At 41.6% G+C, this 21821-nt stretch overlaps 2 protein-coding genes and 1 non-coding gene across 3 annotated transcripts in view; 1 reads left to right on the top strand and 2 right to left on the bottom strand.

The window, feature by feature from the left end:
• Positions 1–5688, bottom strand: part of LOC149288323 (HCLS1-binding protein 3-like) — a 33799-nt gene extending 28111 nt beyond the window's left edge. Inside the window, exons 1-2 of the mRNA XM_089491821.1 lie at positions 5663–5688; positions 2158–2323 (exon numbers count right to left, since the gene is read on the bottom strand). Coding sequence (XP_089347947.1) covers positions 2158–2323; positions 5663–5688 — 192 coding nt within the window. The remainder of the gene's footprint in view (positions 1–2157; positions 2324–5662) is intronic.
• A 285-nt stretch (positions 5689–5973) lies between these two features.
• Positions 5974–6055, bottom strand: TRNAS-AGA (transfer RNA serine (anticodon AGA)). The gene has a single exon. It is a non-coding gene; the product is annotated as a tRNA-Ser (tRNA).
• Positions 6056–16613: 10558 nt separating this feature from the next.
• On the top strand, positions 16614–21821 carry LOC149288321 (growth/differentiation factor 6-A-like). The gene is made up of 2 exons (XM_089491909.1): positions 16614–16965; positions 20914–21821. The coding sequence occupies exons 1-2, from the start codon at positions 16614–16616 to the stop codon at positions 21819–21821; spliced, it is 1260 nt and encodes a 419-aa protein (XP_089348035.1).

Genomic DNA, 21821 nt, shown 5'->3' with positions numbered 1-21821 from the left:
AAACATTATTAGCATTTATAATTAAAAATTATTCTGAGGTCCCCCAAGTGCTTTAGGACTGCGATATTACAGGTTAAGAAACTCAAACAGACGGGTGCTCACGGGAGATGTTTCAGGAAAGATTGGAGGAGAGAAGAATAGAGGAGAGGAGAGGCGAGAGAGGAGATGTCATAGAAACAAGGGGATTGTCTTGGTAGGAGGGGAACAAAGTGGGCCAATTTGTAGAAAAAAAAATACAAAAGACAGGGGTAGGGAGGCACTGTTATTTACCCTTTTAAGTACCACTGAGGGTGTGAAACGCATTTAACCAAAACATGCCCGCCTACTGGCACGCGCAGGGTTACTGCTACGGTTTAGTCCAAAAAACGTCATTTTATTTGTTCTGGCCATATCTGCTCAGAAATCAGGACAGGGCCCTGGCAGATGTACGGATTATTAATTTAATTTAGCGCGCCTAAATCGCACGTTACGACACCGGCAGCCGTCTGGATTCAATTTACTGCGCAAATAAACAGCAAACGCCAGCAACTGAAACACTATCCTAATGTAAAGAGTGTGTCGGAGTGTGAATGCCCCCCCCATCATCCTTACTTAACCCCTTAAGAACGCAGACGCTGGCGATCCATCCCGGTACCTCTCCAGCACCAGACGCCCAAGACGACAAGAGATCTTGGATGCATTATTTGCGTTGTAGCGAGTTTCACGAGTCTCGGCGCACACTTTAATCAATTATTCATTGAGGTTTTTGCTGCCAGCATGACATCGGCCCCAGCGGGCCAGCTCTGAGCCGAAGCGGGGTTGATATCTGTCATGTGCACTTAGTATGACTGACAGGAGAATAAGATCCCAATGCACTACAGGTCCAAAGGTCTGCTCCACGGATGGAATTCTGATACACCGTCACTGGGTCGGGGTAAGAGACGTGGCAGCTGTCTCGTTGGCATACCTTTGAGCTCGAAGGACCTCACTGGGTTCAGAGGAGACCGAGATTTAATCCGTATTTCTTGGGTCCTTTTTGTTTTGGTTCTACGACCAGAATTGAGATCCGTGCGGCCGGCCTTGGCCAACAACAGACCCTGAACAGATCTCTAATTATTACATGGTTATAAGATCAAGCTTGTGTACCTTGTATAGTCATTCCTGACAATGTGTGAACTAACATAGAAGAAGCTTTTTCAGGACTTCATACATCTCTTCTTCATATGTTAGCATCCTCCATCTGAAGAAGAGACCTCTGAGGTCCCAAAAGCCTCTGTGACTCTACATCTTTTCTATGTTGCCACAATATAAGATAATGTCTGACGTAGGGAGTGCGTCATCTATTTAAAAAAATTAGTAATTAGAGGTGCTGGGAGACGTAATTGGTCCAAAGCTGTGAGAGGTAGTACTTCCAGAGATGTAGTTGAGAGAAGGGGAGAGGAAAAGAAGGAGAGTGAGTACGAGTGTTTATATATGTAGGTGTATGGCGTTAAAGTAAGTGTGTGCACATGTCTGCTAGTGTGCAGTGTTAGTGTGGGTGAATGTATGATGTTACATGCGTGTTGGTGTATGGTGCTAGCATGTGTGTGTGCGTGTTACTATACGGTGTTACCATGTGTGTTAGTGTATAGTGTTAGCATGTGTGTGTGCGTGTTACTATACCGTGTTACCATGTGTGTGTGCGTGTTACTATACGGTGTTACCATGTGTGTTAGTGTATAGTGTTAGCATGTGTGTGTGCGTGTTACTATACGGTGTTACCATGTGTGATAGTGTATAGTGTTAGCATGTGTGTGTGCGTGTTACTATACGGTGTTACCATGTGTGTGTGCGTGTTACTATACGGTGTTACCATGTGTGTTAGTGTATAGTGTTAGCATGTGTGTGTGCGTGTTACTATACGGTGTTACCATGTGTGTTAGTGTATGGTGTCAGTAGCCTAGGCTAAGTGGAGCCTGTGAGCGAGGAAGAGAACAAGAGAAGAGGGAAGTAGTGTGTATGTGTGTGTGTGTATGGTCTTAGAGTGAGTGAGTGCAAGCAAGGTCACAGATCTCTTGGGGGGGGGCAATATCTCTGCCTCCCCCTTCCAGCGGCACAGGACACTGCAGAGACAGGGACCCCGGGGTAATCCTGCAGGCTGCCCTATATAGAGCCCCATATAGAGAAAAACAAACTTACAACAAACTGCACCACATCTTCAGGCTTATGTCTGGCAGATTTGAAAACAGGCAGGTTGGTAACGACGACGATTTGATATTCTACGTGCCCGGTCATCATCCGCCCGCGTATCTCCTGATACTCAGGGACCCACAGATCCAGGCCGGTGTGGCCATTCTGAATTTGTCTAAAAGATAAGCAAATTAAAAATAACCTGAAGTTATCAAGACATGGATTCAAATCCACTTCAGTAAAAGATAAGGAGAGCGAAGGGTTAAGGAATGGAGAGAAAAAAAATAGGAGAACGGTGCAGAGGACGAGCAGGAAGAATCACGGCATGGGTGGAGGAATGAGAAGGATTGTGGGAAACAGGAGGGAGGTTTATTTAAAACGAGGCACAAGAGGCCATAATCTAAAACTAGAGTGCTCGAGGCTTAGATGTAATGCAAAGCAGCTTTACTTTACTGCAAAGGTGGTGGATAAATGGAGCAGCCTCCAAGCGGAAGTGGTAGATGCTAATACAGTGAGGGAATTTGAACAAATTCCATCTAATTCTGTTTTCATTGAGCGGATTACTGGATGGAGGCAGCCATATCCCACCCGCCATGCCGTACACATGGTGTGTATTACTGCGCCGTGACGCCTCTGTCCTGTTCTAACCTCTCCTTGGGGCTCGGCCAATTTTAGGGACTCATCGAGGGAGCCTCTGGATTTGTAAATGTAAAAAAAAGTGTTACATGTTGTTAAGGTTACACACAAATATCTAAATGCGGGTTTAAGCCCTTAGGGAGGCGCCGCCGCAAGCTGCTGTTATTTAAGTGTAAAATTGAATTTTCCTCTATTGCCGTTCAGCGCCTGATATGGTTTTCAGTTAAAGTTTCCCAACTCGCTGCAGCCAACAAACTATTTTTTAATTTGGAATTTATATATAAAATATAAAAATAAAAAAAAAAACAGTTCTAAAGATGTTGCTTTTTTTTTTTATAGCAATACCGTGGATTTTATATATTATTTATTATGTTGGAAATTAGAGGAAAATTGGAGACGTGTGGAGGCATGACCAATTTCCAGCCATACCGTAATTAACCCTTAGGGTGCCAGCCATGTAGATGGTACAAAAAAGGGGTACAGCGCCAGCTACACACCAGGTACAGGTGACACCCCGGAGTCCCGCTTCAAGTAATTTTTGGCAGCATTGGTTTCAAAGTAAGCACAATAGGAGAAAAGGTATGTGTTTAGTTTTAAAAGTGCTAGTTTTTTTCTTAAAAGAAGGAAAAACAATAGATCGGTCACAGTCTTTCTATAAAATCCACTAAAATTACAGCCCTCAAGGCAGTGATCGCCCCATGGAGAGGGCAGCCTAATACGGCAGCTTGCTACCATATTAATAGATGCCGTGTGTGTGTGATTTAAAGTGCCAGCACACTGCCGGTCGGGGATCGTGAGCTCCCACATTCCCCCCCCTTAAATCCCTTTCCCCAGAATTAAGAAAAATGTTGCCCCTCCTCGCCCTCGTTCTTCTGTCTCTGGCGCTCTGTATCTTAACGGCACGCAGGGCCTTTTGATGCATCCTATGGAGGTTGTGCCCGGTGTAAATGGGCCAGCTGGGGAGATGGGTGATGTCCCTATTAACTAACCCCCTACCGGGGGGCTTGATCACCAAGGTACTTGGCTCCCTGTTATGCGGTAGAGGGGCTGCCGCCTTGCTGGCCCGATTGCCGTAGGCCAGCATATGCCACTGAATGTAACCAAGGCCATCTTTAACGCAGGGCAAAAGGGCAGCTGCCCCGGTCCTGTCATCCCTGTGGGCCCAAAACAGCTGCCCCTGCACGGCCCACGGGCAGACTGCCTGCCGCTGGAGGATCAGGGCGAGGTGGAGAGATCATGGATCTCTCTCTAAACAGCCCAACACAAAGGGAGACGTCTGTCTCATCGCTCCCTCTCCACGCGTGATGATGTCATACATCGTTATGTCACACCAAGACAGAGTCCAGTCCTCTGAAAATTGTCTTCCTAAACGTGCCCTGGCACTCAAACGGTTATAGAGTCATACTGGGGCAGACCTCTGCGTTTAGAACTTTGCCCCAGAATGGCTACTTAAAAACACTAGTCGAAGTTAGAGGCTACTAAATATTAACCGTTTTGCTGCCACTGCGAGCTATTTCTTTTAGACCGTTATACGATGGTAAAAGTCTGTCCAAAGGCACACGCGTGTTGTGTTACTCCTGCAAACAACACGGAGTCCCGGCATCGCTGCCTCCCAAAGCCGTTCAAAGGAAGCATGGCGGATCTTCCCAGACACCCCAGTACCTTTCAGGGGCAACCTGGCAAGGGTGGCACAAAGAGGCAGGTGGAAGAAAATAAACAAAAGTAATGCAAAAATAACAACAATAATAATAATATATATATATAATATTATATGTTATATAATTGTTATTATAATGTTATTATTATTGATGTTGTTGGGATGGTTATTTTGATTATTATTGTATTAATAATAATAATAAATAATAGTAATTAAAATGGCCAGTGCTGCAACTTCCAGAGGGCCACAAACCTACACGCTGGTTGTGAATATTTTAATTACTTGATTGATATAATCAATTAACTCCAAGAATGCCTGAGATTGACGGACAATAATATTACATGTGTTACTCCGCATTGAGCCAGACCACAATACCCTCTTGGCCGTTTGCTGCAGCCCCGACGGCCCTCGTGTTGGTTACTGAATGTTTGCAGAGAATGATTAACACAGAAGTATTTACTGCGTTTCTTTTACTCCGACTGGGAACAAAATGGCATAAAAGGTATTTTTACTACAGAATAAAACATATACTTTACTAGCTGGGTTGGGGAGATTCTAGAATTCTGATCTCTGAGAAAAATGCGGCCACAATGGAAACAACAGGCCAGCTCCAAACTATCCCACAGCCGCTTACTGAAAGGGGGGTAGATAACTGGAACAACCTCCCAGCAGAAGTGGTAGCTTTTAGTACAGTGAGGGAATTAAACATACGCCGATATACTAACAAGACCAAGGACTGATTAAGGTCTGAATCTTTTCAACATGAAATGGGGTTCGATCTGCCGTCACGTTCTATGCTCCTACTGATTTATATAGCACCAACATACTCCGCAGCGCTGTACAAGATAAGATTTTTCCATACTTTGCATTACAATAAAACAATATAAATAACCCTCTCCATCCCCCCATTACATTACATTAGGGGAGGATAAGAACCCCCAGCTCTTTTAGCATGCTCAGAGACCTACAGTGGCTGGCTGAGGGTGCTGTGATTCCAAAACCAACAACAGCCAATACGGCTCTAACCGAAAACAGCACTCTTTAACCCTTCTTTACCCAACCAACACTGAAACGGTCGAGTGCAACGGCACAACAACAAAGGGAAGCGGTGTGGAGCCGAGACAGGAAACGGTTCCCTCAGATCCGAGTGACGTTACAACAAAAGCAAATGAAGCCATCCTCGCCCGGCGCGCAAAGGGTTAAAAGGAACGGACCACTGACCTGGACGTGACCAACCGCGCGGCCATAGCGGAGGGGAGGGGGGGAGTCCGGGGCTGTGCGTGGCCCGTGGGCTGCGAGTCACGGGACAGGACAGCAGAGGGCCGGGTGTAATGCTTCCGACACCAGTGCGAAATACGGCTGGTATAGCAAGCGGGGCTGGTTTCTGGGGAAGGCAGACGGAGGGAAACACCAGAGGAAATCGAGTCAAATGTCACGGAATGCAGTGCGTTGCCGTAGGAACGGCTTTTAATTGTGTTTTAGTGCGTTTAATATTTTTTAGGGAAAATTATATAAAAAAAAAAAAAGCGGAACGTAGTCGGCAGGATTCGAACCTGCGCGGGGAGACCCCAATGGATTTCTAGTCCATCGCCTTAACCACTCGGCCACGACTACTGTGCTGTTATAGTGCGAGTTCAAGGATTGTGTATGTGTTTTGTGGTTTTCCTCCCCAGTTTTTTTCCATATAATTTAATAAGTGGCCCTTTTTTTAATATGATGGCGCTATATAAATGATAATAATAACACACATTGTACAGCGTTGCAGAATATGATAGCGCTATATAAATCATTTATAATAATAAACAGAAAAATAGCCTGGACTGTGTTTTTCTACATGTTAGTTCCTAACGCTGAATATGCAGAGAATACCCCAGACACTATAGCGCTATACAGTAATATAACCCCCAGTGCTGTATACAGTAATATAACCCCCAGCGCTGTATACAGTAATATAACCCCCAGCGCTGTATACAGTAATATAACCCCCAGTGCTGTATACAGTAATATAACCCCCAGTGCTGTATACAGTAATATAACCTCCAGCGCTGTATACAGTACCCTTACGAAAAAATTACTGCAGTTTTTCTGAAGTAATACTGCAGTTTTTTGGACATGAAAAAACTGCAATACTGCACTTTTACTGCAGTTTTACTGCATTTGTACTTCACTGTACTGCAGTTGTACTGCAGTTATTTTTGTAAGGAAGTACAAATGCAATAAAGCTGCAGTACATTGAAGTACAACTGTAGGTTTGCAATATAAAAAAAAAAGTGCAGTAAATGTGCAGTAATACTGCAGTAAAAGTGCAGTATTGCAGTTTTTTCATGTCCAAAAAACTGCAGTATTACTTCAGAAAAAACTGCAGTAATTTTTTGTAAGGGTAATATAACCCCCCAGCGCTGTATACAGTAATAAAACCCCCCAGCGCTGTATACAATAATATAACCCCCCAGCTCTGTATACAGTAATAACCCCCAGCGCTGTATACAGTAATATAACCCCCCAGTGCTGTATACAGTAATAACCCCCAGCACTGTATACAGCAATATAACCCCCCGGTGCTGTATACAGTAATAACCCCCAGCGCTGTATACAGTAATGTAACCCCCCCCAGCGCTGTATACAGTAATATAACCCCCAGCATGGGCGTAGGAACCAGGGGGGACAGATCCCCCCCCAGTAACTCATTCGGGGGGGATCGATAATGAAGAAATCCCCCCCAGGGCCGTAGGAACCCCCCCAATAGAAACGCCGCAAATGCGGCCAGCGAGACCTCGAGGTGCGGCCCGCGTAAGATCGGCAGCCAGGGCAACAGATCTTACGCGGTCCGTACCTCGAGCCCTGCTACTTACCTGTGGGAGGGTCTTCTGTACTGCACAGAGGAAGCGGAACCCAGCAGAGTTCGCGTGACATCCCATCACATCCTGCTTCCTCTGTGCAGTACCAGAGAACGCAGAGGGAGGCCGCGCCCCCTGCTGAAGTCTGTGAGCGGCATCGAGGAGCTGCAGTGCAGGTAAGGGGGTGGGGAGGGTCTTTGAATGAGTATGTGTGATTGAGGGAATTAATCTGTGAATGAATGAGTATATGAATGAATGAGTGTGTGTGTGATAGCATGGATGTGTAAGTGCTGGAACCTAGGCATGATGGGACTATGATTGCTGTTAGCAATCACACTCCTATCATGCCAAGTCAGCCAGTACATGCTGAAACCTAGCTAGCTGCCCCCCTTGTGTATTGATGCTGCCAGCAGTATGGGGTCTGCACATCACTTACAGCCACCCTGTACCAGCATGTACTGGCTGCCTGGGTATGATAGGAGTGTGACTCCTAGTGTGAGAGATGGGGATCTGATGGGGGAAAATGCTGTCCCCCCAGATTTTTAGGGGTTCCTACGCCCATGTCCCCCAGCGCTGTATACAGTAATAAGCCCCAGCGCTGTATACAGTAATATAACCCCCAGCGCTGTATACAGTAATATAACCCCCAGCGCTGTATACAGTAATAACCCCCCAGCTCTGTACTTTCCCGGTGCAAACACCACACTGAGCTGATAACCGGGGCTCCTTCCCCGCGAATCCGTCTGCATTATTCTGGCTGCTTGGAGTATTTCAGTAAAGAGCCCTGGTGCCCCCCACCCCCCCGGGCACAGCCTCTCCCCCATTCCTCCAAAAGAAGATGGGGAGACGGAAGTGGTCGTCGGAAAAGGTAGGGAGACATTCATACGAATTAACAAAATTGGCAAATTTGGGTAAAACTCATACAAATCGTAATGCACAACTCTAATTTAGACTAAAAAATACCACATGCATTTCTAAGAACTTGAAAAGAAGGGAATATTCTCATCGGAATTAACCAAGAAACGTTAAAACTGCACATAATCAGGCAAAACATACAAATAACCACAATGTTACATACAGACTTAGTATTCGTGTTATGAACACTACACGTATGTAAATGCTGACATAATTTTAGCATTTTTTTTTTTATCTTAATTAATTTTCATTTTATTTTTAGTCTGTCTGGTTTTGGGGGCTCTGCCCCCAGACCCCCCTATGAAACTCTCTGAAACCCATTTTTTGAATTTTATCTAGAAATTTCACCATAACTGTATATATATAAAAAAAACCACAAGAAAATCGTAAGCCTGAATTTATATATCAAACAATTCTCAGAGCACTAACCAGATCCAGCGGATCAGATCGGGGATTTTGTCAACGTTTCGGCTATAAGCTTTATCCAGGGAGTGTCCCTCCATCATATATCATGATGATGTTTGTAGATATATGGATGATTTTGGGCAATAATTATTTTGTAAAATACATGTGCTCTGGACTGTTGATTGTTTCACTGCTTTAAGTCTAGATTGTAAGCTCTTGTGAGCTAATGTATTGGCTTGCCTTAGTCTGTCTATTCTAGTCTCCTCTCTCCCTTTGAATGTACGGACTGTAAGAAGCGCTGAGTAATTTGTTGGTGCTATAAAAGTAAAAAATACTAATAATTGTGGAAAATGTGAAAAAAAACCCAGTTTATTGTTAGTGTTAACTTTACTAACTTTACTAAAGAAAATGTCTGTTTTCAGATTATTGAAGAAAGCGTCACCCGTCTGTCTAAATGACATATAACGGTAAGATCTCTATAGAGACGTACTGTGTTCAGCTTCACAAATTCCAGTTGGCAGTTCAGGACAATCAAGTTAGCAAAAGCAATCACGTTTTATTAAATAGCACTTAAAACCCACAGGGGATCTCTGCGACTTGCCTAAAAACAATTTGAAACCCAAACATTGACATGTAATCCGCGCTCATGTGACCAAAAGAGAAGCTCCTTTGAGGACCGACCACCTACTGTACTGTAACATTCTCTGACTCCATTATTCTAATGGAAACCCAATCGGTTACAAACATTCAATATGGAAAAAGGAAAACTTAGCAGAATGCAGATTCCATTTGTTTAACAGCCAATAAATAATAATGTTAGAAATGATTCGTAGCTGTCCACCCAAAAAACCTGCTGGTGCCAACTGAGCAGCCCCCTCTGTTCAGGGCTGGTTAGCCCCCAGTAGACAAGATATGGATGGAGAGAGAGTAGAGCCAAACACTGTTTTTCCACCCATTGATCAAAGGTTGTCTTGAAGATCTGATTCCCATAGACACCAGTACAAACTTGGAAAATCCCAGTCATTGACCCCTGGAACCTCCCAGGGTAGACTACCTGGAGCTCTTCCTCTTTTTTTTGGGGGGGGGGGTGAAGGGGCTGGGGTAGATGCATTTATATTTGTTCAAATCTGAAATTCCTCTGAAATGGACCCAGTACTAGAGTAAGTAACACAAAATACTGAGGCTTGGGACTGAGGGTGACTTACCTGATGGTCTATACTGGCTGTGTTTGTGCTCTTATTCTACGCATCAGGTAAGGGCGATTTTAGGCGGGTGTGAAAAATGCTGCGAAGTAAGGATGCTCCCAAAAAGACATAATAATAGTTTATTTTTAGCATTTAACAAAATGCAAAGAAAAATCTAAATCAAATCAATATTTGCTGTGGCCGCCTTTTGTCTTCAAAATAGCATAAATTCTTCTGAAGATAGTTTTTAATGACTTTGTATATTTGGAGTCATTGTCATGCTGCAGAATGAATTTGGGGCCAGTCAAATGCTTCCCTGATGGTATTACATGACAGATACTTCATTCATTCATTCATTCATTCATTCTGCCTGTACTTCTCAGCTCCGAGGAGACCATTCATTTTGAACAAATCACCAACTCCATTTTCAGGAACGCAGCCCGAACCTGCAAGTAACCTCCACCATGCTTCACTTGTCCTGCAATAGATGGTTGTTTCAGGGTCCCACAGTGGGACATCTTCAGATTACAACGGGAAATAAGCATGATGTGTCTTTCATCTGCTGCACTAAGTTTTCTTGGCCACCCTCTGCGTCTATGGTCTTCAACATTGCCCGTTTCTTTGTGCTTCTTCAAAAGAGCTTGGACAGAACACCTGGAAACCCCTGTCTGCCTTAAAATTTCTGCCTGGAAGAGACCTTGCTGATGCAGGATAACCACCTTGTGTCTTGTTGCTGTGCTCAGTCTTGCCATGGTGTATGACTTCAGCGACCTCACCTTGTCAGTGAGTTTAGCTGTTCCTCACCCAGTTATATTCCTCCTAGCTGTTTCTGTTCACCCTACATATTAAATTCATGATCATTAGCACCTGCTTGGTATAATTGTTAAATCATACGCATAACTATATGCCTGCAAAATCTCCTGAGTGGTCTATTAGCATACTACTTATTGCACTATGATATTTTTAAAGATCCTTTTGTATATTTAGAGATACATTGTGTAATTTTCTTATCATCTTATTTTAAAGATATTCGGCATTCAGAGTGGCCAGTGGTCCTGAACTGAGACTGTACTGATAGGGTGGTAGATAAATGGAACAGCCTACCATCAAAAGTGGCAGAAGCAAACACAGTGAGAGAATTTAAACATGCATGGGATAGGCATATGGCTCCCGACACACCAAGAACAATGGGCAGACACGATAGGCCAAATGGTTCTTATCTGCTATCAAAATATATGTTTCTAGGTTCCAAATTAGATTGGACTCTCCCAATTTTTTAATGACATATATGATGTACATTTTTGAAGTTCTCTTTTCAGAATTCAAATGTTTCAGAATTTTAGGTATTTTTGGAATTCATGTGGTAAAATAAGCCATATAACTTTATATATGTAGCAGCTTGTTATTGTTTGTGATTTTAAATTTATCCTACTGATTTTGCCTCAGATTGTAAAGCGCTACGGAATCTGCTGGCGCTATATAATAAATGTAATGTAATTAACACTCGAAAAACATTAGCTTGTTAATTGTGCTACATAACTTTGAACACTAGGTGGTGCTATTTCTAAGCAAATATACTATGTAACATCTTTAGGTGATGACCACTTCATTACTGAATTGGCCAGTGTGTTAGCAGATCCAGATTTATACTCAATGGGACCCTAGGCAATGTACTAATTTGGACTAATCACTTTCCATATGGGGCAACGGACCCCTGTCGCACAAGACCTATGGCTTTCAGCTTCTTTTCCCTGTCTGTGGCTGGGACTTTAAATGCAAAGGGCCAGCACCAGTGGCACATCACTCACACTCAGAACCTACTTGAATGATCCAATATAGTATCAGTGCCCACTACAGAGTATTGTTTAATATATATACCTAATATTAGCACTGAAGGGTAACATCAGTTTTTAAATTTCTCTTATGTACCTGTGGAAAAGGCACCAGTTGGGATTCTCAGATATCATTAAATAAGACTATATCCATCTCCAGGCTATGTGTGACCCTGAGATTCTGCTCATTCAGACACAGGAGAAACTTTCCTTGTTTCCATTGTAGCCCAGGAAGGATACACAATGCCACATACATTGCGCTACCAAAATTATCTACAAATGTACAGAGGTGATAGATGAAATTAGATACATTGTATAAACCTGAAGTTCTCTTCCCAGAAAGGAGGCTGTGTGAGCATCCAATCTTCCCTGTTCAGTCATACAAATCAATGTGTAATGTCATGTTGAACACAACAAAGGATCTGCACACGTGTGTGCACTGTACACACTGTACATACAAGGGAGTGCTGGCCCCTTCTGGCCTGTGGGCAGGGTAAGCTGATGTACCCTGATCCCTTGACCCCCACTCCTGGTGAGTAATATACGCACTACCACACACACTTACATGCACACTTACTCTCACACTCCTATGGACCAGTGCAGATTCTGTGTTAAGAGGAGGATGGCTGACATCTCTATTTAAAGGGCCTTTCTTCTTTCCGGGATAAATCCTACAGACTCTAGGAGGGCATTATTAGTGTACTTTCTTGTGGACCCTATTTAGGTGGTAGAAGAGCTACCACTATAAATATAGTCATAAATATAGTCATGACTACACTCTGGTGCCATAGCATGCCTAGACAGTGAGGGGTCATTAGCACACATAAGTTACTGAATCGTGCATTTATAGGAGGATAGTCCCCCCTTTAAGCAATCTGGAATTTAGCTTTTCCACACCCAAAAGCATTGAAGAAATGAAGGCCTCCTTGGCCATAATAGCATCCATACCTTCTCCAATTCAAAAAATATAATTCTTAGAACTTCAATAAAGAGTACAATTATCCTTTTTATGTAGGTATCTAATTTAGCACTTTTTTATTCAGTGTTAGGGTTCCTAGGAGAATTCCTTACACTCAGCCCTTGGCAGTGTAAAGTTTAATATTAAGCTTGAGCCGAAGGACCTCTAAGTGTTCCTCCATGGGGTCTGTTTATGTTAAATATAATTGTATCAGACAGCTTAGTGAGTCAGTTCACCGGGAATCCTTGAGCTATGTTACTACTACAACTTATCAACCAGAAGCTAGACTGAGCTGTTCCTTTCATCTCAGACAGTGGCCATTAACCATTTCATAGGCTTAACCCTTCTGGCTCCAAGGGGTAAACCAAGTGTTCCTTGTCCCGTTGGCCTTGGAAGAGTTAAAGGTTAATCCCTGTCATTACTATCGCTGCTTCAATCACACGCTGATTCATAAGACTCTATCACCCTATTTGACTCAATGGCTGACTTTTGATTTCACCGCCGAGCACCTGTGATATTAAAGCCGCAAACATATTTCCAAAGTGAACGAACTTGAAAGAAGCAAAGAAATAAATGATTGTCTTAAGGAATGTTTATTTTGGGTAAAAGCTACACATTCCGACAGATAATATAAATCATTCAGCGCTCTTTTCAGCTTGTTTAAGGGATCTTAACAGACAGACCCAGAAATCGGTTTTGAAGAACATACAATAATATCCTCACAAACACACTGCTTTGTTATTTCAATCAAGTTCCAAGGAAACATCTGATTTCTACTAAGACCAGAAAGAATAGGGGAAAAAAAACACAATGCCACCCTAAGGCAGATATTTTTTCATTGTTTTTTTATGAGTGCTTACAAATAAAAGTGGCCTCACTGTATGCGAAGATAAATCAAGTCCAGTGTTCCCAGAATTAAAAAGCTATCACGCCATTGTGCGCTCATAGACCGAAGGCATTTCGGAAACATGTTTTACAGAGAAAAGGCAATGACGCCTACATTATACCATAAAGCAAATTAATTAAAAGAGATTTGTTAAGTTCCAATGATTGCCTAGTCTCTATTAAAAAGAAAAAAAAGACAGTTTTAAGAAGACCCAGAAACGTTAAATTTTAATGGTGTAATAAAAGTAGTTGAATACTTCCATGGCTGCTGTGTTTCTATATAATGATACAAACGGCTATGTCGGGCCTCATGGAGGATAGCTTTGCCCAGTCCCAGGGGTTCTGACCTTGGAGGAGGGTATGCAGATGTCATCTCAGACTCCCTCTCCTGGTCACTCAGATGACATGGGACAATATGAGATTTGAGGTCAGGGCTATGAAACTCTCTAATCGGACCGTTCGATATAGCACCCCTACACAAAGGTACTAGAACGCAGCTGGTGGGATCAAGGGTTGTGTGGTTTAACTATCTGATGTTGACACCAAAGTGTGCGAACCCAACATATGTAATTCATATATATGTAATGATTAGTCTTTAGACAGACCTGAGAGTAACAACATCCATGGTCATTGGACTGACAACAGTCACCTTTGCCCTTTGGTTGAGCCTTTGGGTACTCAGATGCCTCCACTTCTTCGCTACTTAATACGGGTCAGTTCTAGGATCACGACTAGGTGATACAAGTCTATACCGCCAATGGTGAGGATGTAGGTCAAGCTACTTGCGAAAGAAGCAAGAAGACTCATAGTGAAAATGTAAGCCAAGGTCAAAACAGAAACAAATGGAACATCAACATGCAAAGCATCAAACCAGAGAGATGAGAAGGCAGCAAAAACATAGTGAAGGTAATACATGTAGAAAGCCGGGGCTTGCACACCCAAACACACAATAACACTGGCTCTTTAAGGGATCAGCAACCTGATGAAGGATGTTTAAAGTTCTCTCAGTGTCACCTAGTGACACAGAAACCCAAAGGTAGAAAGAATACAAGGGAACCAATCAGGAATGTGCTCTTTGTATGACCTGGCAACACAGAGACTCAATGCGAGCATGGATACAAAATGAACCAATCATAAATACAATGGTTTATCCTCATTGGCTAAGCCAGCAGAACTGATTGCTCTGATTGGCCACCTTTTATTTGTTGCTGGAAGTGGTTTTAGCTAACTGCCTCTGTGTATTTATTAAAATAGATTGTAAGCTAGGAGTATTAGGGTCTGAACTCCTCGGCTACAGGCAGACACATTGTCCTTATCGCCAGGGATCTTACAACCATATTCCTTGGGATTGGAGGAAAGAAATAAAATAAGGCACCATACAATGTATTCATTCATTTTAATTACTTCATAACTTTGTGGGCTGGTAGAAAAATAGATTTTCTTTCAAACATGTTTTTGTTCACAAGCATGGAAAACAAGCAACGCTCCAAAGATTAATATTTGGCACTTATTTTCGTGTTTAAAAATATTTCAATTTCTTGCGTCCTTCCAGAACAGGCTCAGACTGGCCACGGGGCACACTTGGGCAATGCATGGATGGTGGACCACTGTGTGATGTCGTTTATATACGTATTATCATATGACCGTCTAGATTGTAAGCTGGTTTGAGCTGGGGCCTCCTCTCTGTAAGTCAAATTGTTACGTTACATACTACTTGTTATGTCCTGTCTACCCATTGTACTGCGCTATGGAATATTATGATACTATATAAAACAATAACTAATAATAATAATATGACAGTAGAGTGGGTTGAGCCGCTTTTGATAATGGATGTAAAGCTCAGGGAAATATTTTTTCCTAGTTCACACCTGCTGAAACCTAATACAGATTACTCATCGTCATTCATCTTTTGCAATTGTGCCGACGGCTCACACTTTTATTATCATTTTTATTTTGGGCATAAGGGTCCCCTGTAGGAAACAGGCTCGTTACTCCACATGCCTCCGGTCTCACACTCAACCGTGATGACCACGGCGTCAGTTCATAAATCCAGACTACCATATTTTTAGATGTTTGCGTTACTTCCTACATACTTTATGTAAATATGATCATTATTGTTACCACATATCTTCTAACATCTAATAGAATACAGAAGGGGTGAGAAAAGATTAGGTGTCTATAACTGGAGTTTGCCATATATTGTAGATATGAAAGTCTTGGTAACTTTAGACCAGTAGTAGCCATCAGTAGCCCTCCAGCTGTTGTGGAAATAAACGTTATGTTCACCCATTTATAGGCACATTCAGTTTTTTTTTAGAATTCTGGTATTAAAGTACTAGTAGTTCTGTAACAGCTGTTATGGACATCTGTCCAACCCATAACTGCCTTCCGACCATCATTTCGGATGGCCAGATGCTTTATTCAGTAGCCCACCAATGCTGAGATGTGGCAAGTCAAAGGCCAAGTGTACTTGGAATTTATTATTGATGTGTATTAAGCAATGGATGCCCCATATGCATCATTTACACCTAAGCCCCCAACAAAGAGAAATATTAGGGAAAAAGAATAATTTGTTGTAGAACAAGCCCAATCACCATGGCAACCAGTGCCCTTATTGTTTGCCCTATTTTTATCGTGGGCAATTCTTCACCGTTACTCTCAGATTTCTTTGTACATAGTCCTTTCAGATACTTTGGTACTTTAATGGGCTAGTTGTGGCAGAGAACAATCCTGATGACCTCCACCACTAACCAGGACTTAATTGCAAAGTTTAGCTCTCAAGCAGCCTCACAGCAGCAGGGATCAAGGACTTCTGATTAAAGTGAAATTAAAGCATGAACAATCAATGGAAGGATAAGGATCTTGAGTTTTGTCACCAGATTCCATAAAGAAACAAGCCAATGCATTGAGTCACCAGCAGACATTCCATGCCTGGTTTGCCTCCAGACTTTATCAGCTCCCATTGTTCCTGTAGCCAGATGCAGGTACACATCTGTTGAAGTTACTGGGGTTGTCCACTAGAGGTAGCCACAACACATCCTCTTTCCCAATTCTTACAGGTTATTAGCACAGTCTTAGAAAAAGCAACAGGGGGAGTTCCCAAAGCCATGAAACCCCCTCCAAGTCTCTCATTCCCTAACAGAGTGCGCTGATAAAATGGATCTAAGGAAGGCTGCGGCTCTGTGTCTGGGGCTGTGGAGTGCCTGGCTCTGGGCTGGGCAGAACCCACAGGCTGCTGCTGTGCTACCCTCCTCACACAGGCTCATGGGGGCATCCAGGAGGGCACTGCTAACTGGCCAGGCACTTGCCACTTTACACAGGGACTCTCACAGCCATTTAAAGTCCAGGAAGGAGCCCAACTGGAAGGGTACAGTGGTACCCCATGAGTACATGTTGTCTCTTTACAAACGTCTGTCCCGCACTGAGCAAAGAGGACTGGAGTCAAATTTAACTCGGGACAAGACAAGGGCTAACACAGTCACCAGCTTTGTAGACCAAGGAGAAGACGGTAAGTGTGACTCTAATGGGCAGGTGGACATGTAGGGTGAGTGACACCACAGAGTAAACTCAATTCGAGAAAGGAACTCAGATCAGGCATCCCTTGGCGTTCCATCTATTGTGGAGTACTACTCTGGTAACCCTAAGCCAGTTTATTGAGTAAGCACCAAGAGGGACCCTTTTTATATGAGCTGGAGTTCCCAGTTAAAACAGTTTGTCATTTTTTTTTGCTTTGTTCTCCATAAACATTTAGAATAACATGTCTTTACTGCCATTGTGCTGTATATAATGTAATACGGAGGTGTGCATTATCAACAGGTATCTATAGCATGGGGTTTGGGGATCACTGGAATTCCCCATCTAGGTCTCAGGCAGGGTCACAAATAAGGGTTAAAGGGTACTGGGAGTAGAGTCACTGGGTGGTTAGAGTGAACTTTTTTTTTTCCAGGAACATCCTTTTCATTTAGAAAGAAACTTTGTATCTAATGCCCCTGACTATCACTGTGATAATAGATGTGTAGAGGATGGATCTGGACACTTCTAGATACACCTGCAATTTTCAGTTGGCTCTATATGTAAAATAACTAGACCAGAAGACAGTACCTGTGAGTTCTGCAATTATTGCTAGGAAATATCAGGGGTATAGAAATCAGAGGGTATAAGGAGGACCTCCAGGATGTCCTAAAATATAGAAGGAGCAACTGAACTTATATATAAATAGATAATAGTCTGAGGACGTTTGTGACATCTTCCTAGAGTTCATAAACATTGAAGACCTTAGAGGTCCCTTCTTCAGATGTAACCAATTTTTGTATTAAGAAAGGAGTGCTACTGTTTATCCCCATGTAATTTGTAGGGTCTCCACACCCCTAAGTGAGTCTATGCATTCATCCGTTAATGGTGAAAGTCACCTTACTGGGAATCTACACTGGGAATGAAATCTGATTGCAACTGGATTTACTAAAATCCAGTTTGGGATTATAAATGGTTTGATTGTATTAAGAGGGTTCCTGGTTACTGCAGTGGATTTTGGATGAATGAAGTGTGAATTCAGGGGAGTACAGTGTGTGTGGTTTAGAGTGACATTTTTTGGGGGGTGGAAGAATTAAACCGATAAATTTGCAGGGGATGTCTATGGTGGTGGGAACATTGGTTAATCAGCCTGCAGAAGTCTTGGACAAGTGCATGGGTCTGTCCAGACACCCATCTTTCATTCTTGTAGGCTGGGATTAGTCTGACCCGAGGCGCCTCCTGTTGGTTTTATATTGCAATATTTGAGTTTTTTGGTAGGATGCCTGCTAAACCTCATTTTGTAGCCATGGAGAGTAGAAGAGCTCACACAATTCCCACCAGCATGCTCCTCCACCCCCTGCAGACAACCTTCTCCATAAGACCTGGGAGGATTTTACCCACTGCCTTCCGAATGATGACCTCCCAGTGCCCATAGGCATGCAGGCCAGGACCTTTTAATGCCCAGTGACATGCCATGCAAGGACCTCTCTGTGCCCAGTGGCAGACCATGCTAGGACCTCTCTGTGCCCAGTGGTATGCCATGCTAGGACCTCTCTGTGCCCAGTGGTATGCCATGCTAGGACCTCTCTGTGCCCAGTGGCAAGACATGATAGGACCTCTGTGCCCAGTGGTATGTCATGCTAGGACCTCTCTGTGCCTATATCATGCCATCCCAGGAATAACTGTCACCTTGACAGTTCTCTTTTGGCACAAGAAATGGTTTGGAGCTGGTGTAGGATTTCTTAGGTAATACAGCTACATTACTTGACCACCACCATGCAAAACCCTAACCCCCAAAGAATAGTTTTTTTTGTCCTGCATACAAAACCTAATATTTTCCATGCATTCGATTATTGATTATTGGAAGTAAAATTGGTTTTATCCTCACACCATCATATTAGCCTTAATACAGAGCTATTTCGGCTTAAAATGTAGCCTTACAACCGAGGTGAATTCCTACAGGAACATTTAACCCTTTAAACAAAATGAATACATATTGTACGGCTTCCAATTGCTTTAATAAATGCATTTAAAAAGGAATCTAAGGGCATGTCGCAGCAATATATATATATATATATATATATATATATATATAAAATATCAGTCCGATATCCGGTTTTTAGCAAAAAATATAATTTAACAGATAAAATAAAATGTTAAACTAATCCATGCAATAATTTACCCATAAAACTACAGACGTATTCTAATGTTAGGCGGCTCAGCTTTAAAAGAAAAGAATTTCGTGTTAATTAATTAAATATATTCACTGTAGTATTCACGGTTTGCTTTTTGTAAAATAACCATCACTTTATACAACAGTAATGTGATTAGAAAAAAGGGTTAAGTTCCCACCCGATTTCCCACTATGAAATATGAAATACAAAGCATGTTAACATATTAAAAAATAATACAGTTTTTTTTTTACTTTCTTAAATACAAAGTTACAAATATCTACTTTCCAGGGATTTAATTTATTTGGATGTTCTATTTTCTAGTATAAATTATTTATAGATTTTTTTTAATATCTGCATTATATTGAGTGTTTGGGCACTGATAATAATTGAAATATTCCGTATAAATATAGCGTCTACAAGTATATTGTAATTTTTTTTTCTAATTCAAAAATGCACTCAGTTAATTTAGTTAATTTTAGTGAAATTTGTATATTCGTGAATATATTTCTTGTATTTCCTAAAAAAGCAAATCTTTTTATCTGATGTAAAATTATGTTACTTTGTTTCTACTCTATATTCTATTATTATTTTTTGTCTTGTAACTAATTATATTTCTTTGTGATCATATCTCAATTAATAACCAAAATCGTACAAAAAACGGCACAAATTTATCTTTAAAAAATCGAAATAATGTAATAATTTATATATGGTATATATGACATATAATTCTATGAAGACTACTAGTTATGATTAAATGATATATAAAATGTATTGTGATAATTCAATACAAATAATAATAACAACATTAATTGATTTACTTTAATATGTTTTATTTTAGTGCTCCGTAGAATTTCGGAAACATAAATTATTTAAAGGAGAGTATATTAATTGAGGAGAAGGGTCCTTATTAACCGTTTCATGGCCGTGTAAAATTCGTTGCACACCTCCTTGGTCGTAGCGGAGTTAATGGAGTGAGAGATCCCAAATCTTTTCGAGTTTTAACTGAAAATGAAACCAGATGACCAATTCAAAGAGTTTTCTTATCTGCAATTCTGGATTCTTTCCCCCTCTTTTTGAACCCAAGAGAAGAGTAATGTATATTAGTGCTGAGATCCATTATCAAAACCATTCTGAGTTATTCCTCCCCTGAACATATTTATTCAACCTTTAAAAATTCCCTAAAGTTTGCAATATATATTTTAGGAATAAGACACCGAAAATCTATTTTACAAATGTTAAAAAGTCTGGACATACTCCCACAACCATCATATTGGCACCTTAACCCTTTGATGGGTGGTTAGTATATGGTTAAAGAATCTGAAAATCACTGGGGTTTTTTTTTTACCATTGGACTAATTACTAATCACAGGGTTGGGGTTTATTAGATGTTACATTATTAGGAAGAAGCTTCATCTATGTCATAATTTATTAAATCACAAAATTAATATTTCATTACATGCTATGATCTTCTTTGGATCGCTGCTGTAGAAAGAGTGACTATTAAAGCCATAATGTGTATATGTGTGTATATATATATATATATATATATATATATATATATATATATATATATATATATATATATATATACCGGTATATACACACACAAATGTAATCAGTAGCCAAATGTAGATGTTAGCGCTACTGACACACAAACACATATGTGTTAGCTTCTCATGTATGAAATCCCATAGTACAGCTCTACAGAATATGATGGCGGTATAGAAATAAATAACTAATCATATTCATTTTGTCTGTTCTATCTGTTTCAGATGAAATTCTTGTAAATTCTCCAGAGCAGAAATACCTGTTTGATACCAGTAGTTTGCCTGAAATGGATGAAATTGTGGATGCAGAAATTCGGATCTTGCCTAAATTTCCCCAAAACATAAGTCAAGTTTTGTCTGAAGCTGAGAACCTAATGCATTTTCATATCTACACCTGCCCTTCCCGATGGAAAGAACCGATGCTTCTAGATTCTAGATCGGTAGATCTTCTAGACTATACAGAACCCAAGTGGGAAGTATTCAAAGTCTGGAAGGCCATGGGCTACAGAAAACAACCCTTGTGTTTAATGCTGAAGATGTATTCTGATCTCAAGGAGACATATTTACCACCAGTGCAATGGGGATTTAACAGACAGGGGCAACAGGCTAATGAAAAGGCTTTGTTGGTGGTCTACTCCAATTCTAAGAGGAAGGAAAACCTCTTTAAAGAGATCAGGGACAAAGTAAAATCAATGGGTAACCCTAAATTACTGGAGCCACCTGATTCTGGTGAGAAGTCCATCACCAAAAGAAGAAGAAAAAGGTCAACTCTACCCACCAGGACACACAATGGAAAAGGGCATGGTAAGAGGTCCAAGACTAGATGCAGCAAGAAGCCCTTACATGTAAATTTTAAGGAGTTAGGCTGGGATGACTGGATCATAGCACCACTGGATTATGAGGCTTATCACTGCGAAGGGGTTTGTGATTTCCCTTTGAGATCCCACTTGGAACCCACCAATCATGCCATTATCCAAACCTTAATGAACTCCATGGACCCTGAGTCCACCCCACCAAGCTGTTGCGTTCCTTCCAAACTCAGTCCTATCAGTATTTTATACATAGACTCTGGTAACAACGTGGTGTATAAACAGTATGAGGACATGGTGGTGGAAAACTGTGGATGCAGGTAG

This window comes from Sceloporus occidentalis, unplaced genomic scaffold (assembly GCF_023333645.1).
Source record: "Sceloporus occidentalis isolate IW3139 unplaced genomic scaffold, rSceOcc1.0.p SCAF_52, whole genome shotgun sequence".
Classification (NCBI taxonomy): Eukaryota; Metazoa; Chordata; class Lepidosauria; order Squamata; family Phrynosomatidae; genus Sceloporus; species Sceloporus occidentalis.
This window is presented reverse-complemented; position numbering and strand designations above follow the sequence as displayed.